General features: G+C 28.1%; 2 protein-coding genes across 10 annotated transcripts in view; one reads left to right on the forward strand and one right to left on the reverse strand.

The window, feature by feature from the left end:
* The window catches only part of LOC127291435 (nucleolysin TIAR), a 907,547-nt gene that overhangs the window by 606,741 nt on the left and 288,364 nt on the right, over positions 1-12,442 (reverse strand). The gene's annotated exons all lie outside the window — the stretch shown is intronic.
* LOC127291438 (uncharacterized) lies at positions 10,498-11,966 on the forward strand. The gene is made up of 2 exons (XM_051320581.1): positions 10,498-10,749; positions 10,841-11,966. The coding sequence occupies exons 1-2, from the start codon at positions 10,558-10,560 to the stop codon at positions 11,843-11,845; spliced, it is 1,197 nt and encodes a 398-aa protein (XP_051176538.1). The 5' UTR covers positions 10,498-10,557; the 3' UTR covers positions 11,846-11,966.

The raw sequence follows: 12,442 nt of genomic DNA on the forward strand, positions 1-12,442 counted from the left end.
CTCTTCCTTAAGATGTATCTAAAGAGAAAATCCTAGTCCGACCTCGAGTTTGGTTCTTGTTTCATTTTTACAGGCCTGGTGGGGGGGTGTAGTTTGAGAAATTAACATATATGGGAATTTAATTTCTTTTATCAACTGAAAGTGAATGTTTGCTTATTCTAACTGTGGATTTTGATTCAGTGGCACTAATTACATGAAAATTTAATAAATACACAAATTTAAAAATGGTGGACCTAAAATGGTGGATTTTTTGAAAAATTTGCTTGGATTTCCTTGAAACTTGTTACTAGGGGGTTTTTCGGGTCGCTGATTACGAATTTGATGTCAAATTTTATAAATTCAATATGGCGGATCCAATTTGGCGGACCTAAAATGGTGGATTTTTGAGAAATTTGTTTGGATTTCCTTGAAACTTGTTACTAGGGGGTTTTTGGGGTCGCTGATTACAAATTTGATGTTAGTTTTTCAAAATTCAAAATGGCGGATCTAATATGGCGGACCTAAAATGGTGGATTTTTGAAAAATTTGTTTGGATTTTCTTGAAACTTGTTGCTAGGGGGTTTTTGGGGTCGCTGATTACGAATTTGATGTTAGTTTTTCAAAATTCAAAATGGCGGATCTAATATGGCTGAAAATTTTCGAAAAATTGTTTGGTTTTTGTAAAAAATTGCTATTTTGGACTGTTTAGGTTGCTGAATAAGATTCTGACACTTCTATTTTTTAAATTTTGCAATAGTGAATTTAATGTGGCTGACAATTAAAATTTTTTTATTTTCTCGATCGTTTACCCTGAATCTGAATTCACCAAAATTTAGTAATGGCTTGATACTGAGGTATCCCTCCTCTGCATCGTAATCTTCTTATCTACTTTTGCCATGAAGGCATATTTTAAACCTAGAAACTTAGCCGAAAATTCGTTGCCCGCCTTCACCACGGGGAGGTGTCCTAGTCGCGAAAATAGAAAAAATAGAAATTAAATCGGAGAAATATTATTTATAAGACAACTAACTTGAGGTTGTATTTTTACAGATATGCAGTTATATTTTGACAACTTTTACATCAAGCCATTACTAAATTTTGGTGAATTCAGATTCAGGGTAAACGATCGAGAAAATAAAAAAATTTTAATTGTCAGCCACATTAAATTCACTATTGCAAAATTTAAAAAATAGAAGTGTCAGAATCTTATTCAGCAACCTAAACAGCCCAAAATAGCAATTTTTTACAAAAACCAAACAATTTTTCGAAAATTTTCAGCCATATTAGATCCGCCATTTTGAATTTTGAAAAACTAACATCAAATTCGTAATCAGCGACCCCAAAAACCCCCTAGCAACAAGTTTCAAGAAAATCCAAACAAATTTTTCAAAAATCCACCATTTTAGGTCCGCCATATTAGATCCGCCATTTTGAATTTTGAAAAACTAACATCAAATTCGTAATCAACGACCCCAAAAACCCCCTAGTAACAAGTTTCAAGGAAATCCAAACAAATTTTTCAAAAATCCACCATTTTAGGTCCGCCATATTGGATCCGCCATATTGAATTTATAAAATTTGACATCAAATTCGTAATCAGCGACCCGAAAAACCCCCTAGTAACAAGTTTCAAGGAAATCCAAGCAAATTTTTCAAAAAATCCACCATTTTAGGTCCGCCATATTAGATCCGCCATTTTGAATTTTGAAAAACTAACATCAAATTCGTAATCAACGACCCCAAAAACCCCCTAGTAACAAGTTTCAAGGAAATCCAAACAAATTTTTCAAAAATCCACCATTTTAGGTCCGCCAAATTGGATCCGCCATATTGAATTTATAAAATTTGACATCAAATTCGTAATCAGCGACCCGAAAAACCCCCTAGTAACAAGTTTCAAGGAAATCCAAGCAAATTTTTCAAAAAATCCACCATTTTAGGTCCGCCATTTTTAAATTTGTGTATTTATTAAATTTTCATGTAATTAGTGCCACTGAATCAAAATCCACAGTTAGAATAAGCAAACATTCACTTTCAGTTGATAAAAGAAATTAAATTCCCATGTTTGTTAATTTCTCAAACTACACCCCCCCACCAGGCCTGTAAAAATGAAACAAGAACCAAACTCGAGGTCGGACTAGGATTTTCTCTTTAGATACATCTTAAGGAAGAGAACCTACCATGTGGCGGTCTTCGCACTCGAAATTTTTTTTTTTTTTGTGTGCCGGTGTAATTTATGTAATTTAATTCTGTGTTAAATTATTAAAAAATTTAAGTTTAAAATTTCACATTTTTTAACCGAAAATGACAACGTATATTGCGTGAGTGTGTCAGTGCTTCAGGTGGTAGCGTCAATGCAATATAGTGATCGCTGAATGAACATGAGCCAAAAGTTTTTAACGTTCAAGTGAACAAAATATTTTTTCAATCTATAAATTATTAAAAATTATAATGTCAATGTAAAATAAAACAGTAAATTAAACTAATATTAAATTAATAACTTCTTTTAAGATATATTTAAAACAATATTTTGTAATAAAATTCGTATTTAAAGAAGTTACAAAAAAAATCTTGTTCATTTGAACGTTTAACACTTTTGGCTTATGAATGAACTAGAAAAAGCCACATTAATTTATTATTTCTTGCTTTTATTTTTATCGTTTTTGCGATAAATTATAGAAAATGAGTAGAAGAGCGATGTTCCTTGTATAAATCTTCTCTATTGGCGATTCAAACAGCTACACTAGCGCCACAGTTGAACTAATTTAGGCGTGACTCGCTCTGTAGCACTCCATGTGTTTTAAATTATTTTTTTTATTTAACGCTTAAAAATTATTTTACAAACGCAATAAAAATATCAGAATAATTAAATAATTTGAAATAAACTGTCACAACAGAGACTGCTTTAGAGCGAGTCACGCCTAAGTTAGTTCAACTGTGGCGCTAGTGTAGCTGTTTGAATCGCCAATTAATCTTAAAAAAATTTAACCCCAAATCCTTTTTTTATTTTAGAGAAAGTTTAAAAGTTCTAAAAACGTTTCTTTTTCTCACCATAGCCTTAAATATAAAAATGTTAGAAATTTAATGAGAAAATAAAAAAAAGTTTAAATTGTAAAAAGAAAATGAAATGCTTTAATCCCAAGAGAAGTCTTTTCACTTGATTCTTTTTTAATTTTTCGGAATTAATGACGGATTGAATTGTATTAATAATTCACTATTATTATTTTATTTAAACAGGCTAAGGTAATTTCTTATAGATTAAATAACAAAAATTTTTTAATCACAATTGTAAATTCTTAATACTATTTAAACTTATTTCAGAAAAATATTTTTAGATTCTATTAGAGTAAAAGAGAATTTAATTTAACAAAATAATTTACATAAAAAAACAACAGAAAAAAGTTCCTTCAATTTTATAATCCATATATTGATTGAGCAGAAAGAAAAAATGAAAAAGTAAATTTACTAATTGCAAGTGAACGATAAAGGAATTCGTAAATTTAGTTTGATTTTCGTTTCTTCTTTTTTTTTGGTTCACTCTTCTTTTTAGACGACCAACACAAATATTGGTCTTGTCCAGTGGACAAAACGATTTGCATAATTAAATCTCGAGTTTTGCGGTTGAAAATTCTACCGACACGAAAATAGCAATAATTAAAATTCCAGTAGCTTATTTACAGAAATTCCCCAGGGATGTGAGAAAGGGGGTTGGGGGGGGGGAGCGACGCGGGTTGAGAAGAAGACTGAAATCCGCGCAGAGATTTATTATAACGGCTGTGCCATTCTACATATATGTATGTATTTTTTTGTACCCCAGAGGGTTGAGACGCCTGCAGGGATCATGGGCGATTCTTCTTCACAAGAAGGACAATCCAACTTGGAAGCTTTCATGAAAAACTGTTTATATTTGTAAAGCCAGCAAATATATACGTCTTGAGTTCTTGGCATAATTTAAAACTTATGAAACAGATTTTGTTTACACACTTATAAAAGAACGTAAGCCTCTTCCCAACTTTACATTTCTCAGATTACAATAATTAAGTACTTGTGGCTGTTGTTTTTTAGAAAAAAAAGTTATAATTTAAAAAAATATATACAACCCAGATTTTTTTAATTTTTTGAAAATTACTAGTAATAAATATATTAATAACTATGTTAATAATAATAATAATAATATATAAAATGATAAATTGATAAAAGCAAAAAGCTTTTAAAGTTAAGAAATTTATTTAAATTGGTAATGTTTAATGAGTATTTGTAAGGGTCAATAATATTACCTGTCGAGAATATACCTGACATATTTATGTTGTGAGCGGTTGTCATGCGTGCAGTGATGTCGAAACGGGACGCTAAAACGACACGTACTTATATCTATAGCAACCGTTTTCAGTCTGTTTTCCCTGTTTCAAGCCATTACAGTAAATGTCGACGTTAATGTTGCAAGCTGATCAGATAGGTTGAGCCCAATGCAGAATGCGTCGTATGCTGCATTAAATATTTCTCGACTTTATGTATATATATGTCCCTCTGTGTGTGTGTACATATTCGTGTCTACTATAAACCACACACCATTGCATTTCAACTAGAAAGCGAGCTTCATGCATATCTATTGTGTATATATATTGTTGTTAGAATGAAAAAGGATCAGTGGTCAAAATTGTTAAACCTCTAAATTTATATGTTGAAAAAAGAAATGAAAATAATTCTCATAATTTCGGTAAAAAAAAAGGCATTTGGAAAATTGAATTCGGAAAAATGACCAAAAGTGGAATTTTTTGCTTTATGTAAACGACAGTTTACAGAAATTAAAAATCAAATATAAATACTGAAATTTGTCTGAAAAGAAAAAAAAATTGTGCTTTGCAATACATCTTCTTAGTTAGTCTCAGCTCTTATAGTATTTAAGACTGATATCAACTGTGGGAGAAAAAACTCACCATCTGGCGGCGTAAGTGTGGAACTATGATGATAATATAATTATATGAGAATTCTCACAGTTCGACACTAACGCCGCTAGATGGTGAGAGATTTTTCTCCCACAATTGAGATCAGTCTCGAATACTATAAGAGGTCAGATTCTAACTCAGAAGATGTATTACAAAGCACAATTTTTTTTTTGTAGGGTAAAAAATACCCTACCTGACGCTTCGTGTTACAAATTTCCACCTTACACTACCCATGATTAAAAAAAGAAATTGGTATAAAGTAATTTTTAATAAATCTTTAAAATTCGATTTTCCTAAAAATTGCTATTCAAAATTTCTGAAAATTTTTTTGCCCAATTTTTCTGCTAATTGTTTATTTGTAACTTTTTACAAATGAAATTTGTAATGATATAGCATTTCTTCTTGACTGAGCACTTTGCGTCAATAATATATATATATATATATATATATTATATAATAATATATATTTCTCGCAACCATTTGCCAAACATCGTATATGGTGGACCACGGGCAGCACTCTTGTGCATCCATTCCAATTGAGTGTGTTCTCACGAGTGCATGCACACAACATATGCACATTTACCTAGAACCAAGTGGGCTACCTGTGTATCCCACATTTCTCTTCGTAACTCACGCCCGGTTTGTTGCCATGCTCTTCGCTCACAGTCTAGAATTTATTACCTAGAAAAGCCATCAACCCTACCGAGACTAAGCTATTCGTTAAGCACACACGAACCGCGAAATGCGTGTAATTATCGTCGCGGAAAATTCAACTCATGATCCATAGATCTTAATTGCGCTTGAAAATAACAGAAGCACATACACATTTATTATATATATATATATATATATATATATATATAAACGCACATCTCCCTCTCCCGATCTCTCGTTAATCTTGAGAGAGCTTTGACTCGAGACGATAAAACGCACCTCTTATGTTTACTTTTTAGCCTTGCAAGTTTCACACGAGCTGCTTGCTCACAACAATCATTTTACGATTTTCCTCAAGTTTATGTGCTTACACTAAAACTAAAATAGTCATAAATCTGTAGTTATGGTCTAAGAAAATTTTATGTAGCTGAAATTCAACAAGATGTAACGAACGCAAAGAGTTTGAAAAAAAAAAGAAATAAAAACCATGACCCAGAAACTAAAAAGCTGGAATTCATAAACGAACTTTATATGAGCTGTAAGTTAAATTAATAATAAAAAAAAAAGTTTATTTCTCTATAAAGTGCTACTGCTATTATCTTTCATTCGAGTAAATAGTGCTGATGCCTTTTTTTATGTTGACGTTCCTTTAACAAACAATAATTAAATATATATTTACCCTTTACGAGACAAATACTATCGTTCTATCAGTTTTGTAAAAGCGATTTTGTTACACATTATATACTATTTTTCAACCAAATAGTAAGAACATAAATCAAAAAAAGAAAAAAAAATTGGAAAGAGAATTTTGATGACAGATTCTCCCCTTTATTTTTTTTAGAAAGAATAGAAAATAGTATATTGTGCATCTAGGGAGGAAAATGGTTGATTTCCACGAGTGTACAAACGTGGTAGTGTGGATACTATTGATGATGGTATGGTTGTTACTGGTAGCAGTATAGATACTACTGGTGGTGTACCAGACGTTTAAGATTCACTTTTGCTCATACTTTGATTAATATTTAATACCTAATAAAAACATCACCGGGAGGGAAAGTTACTTTTCCTCCCGCTCAGTGACGTCATCGGGAGGTAATGTAACTTTCCCTCCCGCTAGTCGGAAAAGACATACTTTTCTCACTCTACACAGGTAAGAAATGGTGTACTTTTGGTGCGTGTGTTAGAAAAAGTATATTTCAGCCAGACATAAAATTTTAAATCATTTTTTCGTAAAGTAATAGTAAAATATACAGTTTTAGTAAGACACAGCCAGCTGTTATTCTTCAATAATTTTTTTTTTTTATTAATCTAATATTTTATTAAATATCATTTATTATTTTATAAATAATTATTAAATTAAATCTCGAAAAATCAAAATTTGTAAAAATATGTTTTTGTAAAAAAAAAAAAATAATTAAAAAAAATATTTATCCGAATTTAAAAGATCATAAATGAATTTTACTTAAAATCGTTCATATGTTGAATTAGAATATTTAAAGGAAAATATAAAAGAATTTTTTTATATTACCTTTAACATTGTAAGTTACAAATCTTGTAATATAAGCTAATCGATTGGTTGCGGTTTCACGGCTAACCTGTAACGATAGTACGTTAACGACAATCATTAATCATAAGCCTATCCCCTTCGACCTGATAATCGAGTAATAACACGTTACCATTAAACAGCACGCACACTTTTACGATTAGTTTAGTACGTTTTTAACGTAACAAAAAAAAAAAAAAAAGAAAAAATGTATAATGTTTTAAAGAATGCGAATCGTTTTTGTATCGCTAGCCAATTTATCAACTACCCACTAAAAGAGAAGTCTTGATTTCAGTCTATTTTTGAGGCTGAATTTAAGGTGTAATCTGTTAAAGAATTTGATTTTACATAAATAAAGAATTCAATTATCTTATTCAATTCACTATAAATCCATATCCAGACAGTTTTGCAAAACATTTTTATAAAATTTATATTTTTAAATGTGAAATATAAACGAATCTTTTATTAAATACTTTTAATATATATATTTACTTTCATAAAAATAGATTTCCTGTTGATTGAAATTAGATGATATACATATATATATTTTACTTAAAAATTGTATTTTTATTTTCAATTAAGATTATGAGAAAAGTTGGTGGTAATTGAAGGTGATTAAAATTTCCTTCAATTAATAGTTTTATTTTTAATATATCAGTTTGATATTAATAAAAATAGTAATAATCATTTATTCAAAATATACTGTGTCCTCTTCATAAAATTGATACTAAAAATTTTAATTAAAATTCTAATAATTCTGACATTTCTTTTCGATAATTCTAATTTTCAATTATAAATTTTATTTTATTTATTTAAATTTTTAATTACTTTCATGTAGTGTCAAGATTTTTTCCGATGTAAACAATTATTTTATATAAAGAATTGGAAAATTGGTTTTTTAAACGCCACTTTATAAATAGATTAAAGATTCGCGTAAAAAACAAAAGATAAATTAAAAAATCTTTTTTCAGTAAAAAACTTGTTCCATTTAGAGAGAAATAAATTTCAATTTTAGAAAAAAAAAAATGTAAATCCAAAAAAAAGAATTTCAATCAAAGCTAAATGATTAAAAATTATCTTTTAATCAGAATGTTCTTAAATAAAGAGAAAAAAATCGTCTTTTTTTAAGATGAATATTCATAAATTGAAAATAAAATGTAAAATTAATTTTTGAACTGAATATTCTTTTCATTTAAATTTTATTTTTTACAGAGAATTGTATACAATTCTCTCTAATAATTTTAATTGGTACAATTTACATATTATTAAATGTTGATTTCAATATACATAATAATTTTAATTACATTCAATTTAAATTGAAAAAATGTTTAATAATTAATAATATTTTGTTAAATTTTTCCTTCTACGTTTATAGTATTATTTTAATTAATATTGCCGTAAACAACGTTAATTATTGCTAAACAATTTATCAATAATTAACAAGAAATCAATAGTTTTGAACATGTAACAACGTATAGCATATGTAGTTATATAACTTGTGACTAAATATACTAAAGTTTCACAACCTGTTATATATATATATATATATATATATATATATATATATATATATATAATGTCAAAATCAGGAGGGAAAATCATGTGGTTAAAAGTTACATTATTATCAACAGTATTGGGAGTGAAAACGACGCGCGCTTGTAAGCCGATCGCTTCTGTCCCTATCCCGCCCTCTAAACTCGCACTTTAGATAATTCTATGCGTATATAGCTTTACTGGTTCCCTAATTTTCGATATAGCCAACGAACCCTGTATTCTCGATAATATTAATTATGCATTCTCGATGGTATCAAGTAATTATGTTCTAATCATTAATTGCACTTGCCTGACAGGCAAGGATCATCATGAAATATGGAAACAGTTGTGGGGTTAAATCAGTGTGTAAACTGGGGACCCGCTTTCAAATACCGTGTCCTTAGCAAGTGCAACCACCATGGATTTCCAATGATTATTAATTAATATACTCGCTGGATAGGCCAACTTTAATGATACGTAGTTTACATGAGCGAGGACGTAGTATTTAATGATGAACATAGCCGCATATATATATATATATATATATATATATATATATATATATATATATATATATATAAATTGATTCACGCATATATATGTATAGACTGTTCTATGCTATCTTCAATTAAATTCTGACTGATTTATTGACAGATGACAATTACCAAAAGTCTATCAAGTGAAACACAATTTTTCTAAAAATGTTTGTATTTTTGATTAATTAATTTTTATTCTCTTTTTCAATTTTTGTTTTAAAACAATTAATTTATTCGATTAAAATAGAGAAAACGTTACCCATTGTTCTTTACGCTAGAAGTTTGATAGCGACGCAATTTTTAGTCGCCTTTTATGCAGGTTTATAGTGAATCGCTGACATTTTACGCATGGTAAAACCATTTCATGCAGTAAAACTGCTCATGTGGTAAAACCACTTATATATCCTTCTGGGCTTGTAGTAAAACTACTTTGAGGTAAGACCTCTTGCGCGTGGTAAAACCACTTCGAACTGTGTGTCCTGCTGCGGTAAGACCGCTTCGATAAGTGACGATTACTACCGGGTGCTCGACTTATAAACACAATCGGTTTGTTGGAACGCATGCGCGGGATTTCAGTGGGGATCGCTACTGCAACGCGCGTGTTGTGAATGAATACTACATACGTATTTGCTTCGTCGGTATAACGTAATTATCGACCTCTGATAAATTTACAAAATAAATATTTATGATGATTTTCAAACTTTCGTCACAAAACAATACATTATTTTAATATAAAAAAATATTAACAAAATATGAGAGAGTGTTTTATTTATTTTTTTATTTTAAGTTTTAATTTAAGTATAATAGATCATTTTTCTCAGTGTAGGTAATATTTTTAATATTTTCATTCATTGTCTATAAAATAGAAATAATGATGTTTGATTCATTATATTTTACCATTAAAAATACTAACTTTTCTTTTAAATAAGCATATTTATTTTTCTCCCCACGTTTTTAAGCTGGATTAATTCCTTTGATCTTCGACTTTTAATCAATTTCAATTTTCTATGATAATAAAAGAAATTCAAGTTGTGACGCTGGAAATTATTTTTATCAATTTTACAATTCGCAAATTTTTATTTCAATGTTTTTAAAATAAAATAATGTTAATTTGTTAATAATTTTGACAGGTTTTCTAAAATTTTATTAATTTTTTTAAGTAACAGTTGTTATTAATTAATTTTTTAAAAAAATATTATCAACGAATAAACAAATATTAAAAGAAAAAAAAAAAAGAAAACTTGTCTTTTACAATCTAATCGCAGTTTTCCGATCTAAAAATATTAACATTGCGACGATCACGTGAACCTAACAGTAACATACTTGTTAAACATAATTGTCAATCAGTCTCTTTTTCATTGTCAATATGTGTACTTTAGATCAAAGCACAAAAAAATGGTTAGAAGAAACTTTAATTCCAAAATTGAAAATTTTTTATTTTAAATCCAAATGTGAAGTGAAATACAAAATTTCAATTCCCAAAGATTCTTATTTTATATCAATGCTCTTTTTTCTTGATTTACAATTTTTTGATAATCAGAAAAAATGTGAAAGCACGGTTAGTTGAAAGAAAAAATTTTCAAATGAATTAATTCATTTTTTAAAAATTATCACTATTTTTAAAATAAAATTCAATACTTTTTTTTTAGATTCACTTAGTTGTAAAACGTCCATCAAGTGATAAACACATTTCGGAATATGTCAATTTTGAATATCTGTGTCACAATGAAATTCTTTTTTACACAAATTATTCGAAACTATACAGTTGTTGTCCAGAATTTGTCATATTAGAGCCACGAGAGGAATTGTCAATTATTATAGAAAATTTAAGTTATAAAGGTTATCATTTAAATTCTGATAAAGTTAATGTGAGCAATAAATTTATGTTATCAGCTGTTTGTGAACTAGCAAAATTTCATGCTACTGGTTATGTTTTAAAACAGAAAGAGCCAATGAAATTTTTTCAAATTATCAAAGAAATCAAAAATTTTGATCAATTGTATTCAAAAATGTATATGAATCTTATAAATTGCACAATAACAAGAGTATTTCAATATCTTCGAATTAAAAAATATGACAGACATTTTTGTGACAAACTTGAAATTTATTTGAAAAATCCAAGTTCAGTGATGATTGAATTGAGTAAAGGAGTCGAACCATTGGCAACATTGTGTCATGGTGATTTTACAATAAACAATATTCTTTATAAGGAGGAAAACGATAATATAATTATTAAATTCATTGATTTTTCCATGATTAATTATTGTTCGCCATTTATTGATTTTGCCGTTTTTTTATTATTAAATGGAACTCGAGAGCAAAGAAGGGAAAAATTTAACGAAATTTTCAATGCCTATTGTGATACATTATTAAAATATTTAAAAGAATATGGAATTTCGAATTTAGAAATATTTTCAAAAGAACGACTATTAAATGATTATAAACGTCATGCAATAATTGGTTTTATTATTGCTTGTTATTTTCGTCCATGTTTAATGGGATGTTTTGAAAGTAATAGTCAACATTTAGAAGAAGTAACCAACGAAGAAAAATGTAAACTTTTTACTTTAGTTGGAGGAGATGAAGTAACTAAAATGTTAGTTGAAATGTTGTTTGATTTAAAAGAAATTGGCTGTTTAGATCATATATTGTAAATAATTCAATTTATCAATAAATTGTATTCAATAATTAATTAGTTTCGTTACATTATAATTGATGATTATAACTTTTGTTACCTAATTATCATTATTCATAATAATTAAACTTTACATTTAACTTTTTGTCTTTATTTACACTAGCGTTGTATTCCTCGCTCGCTCGATTATAGTTCTACTTATTGTTGTTTACTTATTGTAGTTTATGTATATTATATATATAATTCATGTTTTAAATTAATATATTATTAATATTGTATAAAATTTATCTTAATTTTGATCAGTATCATTGAAGGATGAAATGACAATTGTTAAATATTAAATGTTTTAATTTATTATAATTATAACAACAATATTAATTATATTATATTATAATATATTTTTTTTATCTTATATTATATTAAATTGCTGTAAATTGCCCCACAGACACATGGAGATTTTGCAAACTTTTTAGAAAAATGTTCATAATAAATCGAAAAACCTTTTAAAATATTGGTTTTTATTTTTATTATCCAGAGTAAACCTTTATAAAGAGATTTTAAAGGTATATATCCAAAAATTCGTAAAAAAAATTGGATAAAATTGCAAAATAACCCT

The sequence above is a fragment of the Leptopilina boulardi genome, unplaced genomic scaffold, assembly GCF_019393585.1.
Source record: "Leptopilina boulardi isolate dan_hultmark-lab unplaced genomic scaffold, ZJU_Lbou_2.1 LbouV2_137, whole genome shotgun sequence".
In the NCBI taxonomy this organism is placed as follows: domain Eukaryota; kingdom Metazoa; phylum Arthropoda; class Insecta; order Hymenoptera; family Figitidae; genus Leptopilina; species Leptopilina boulardi.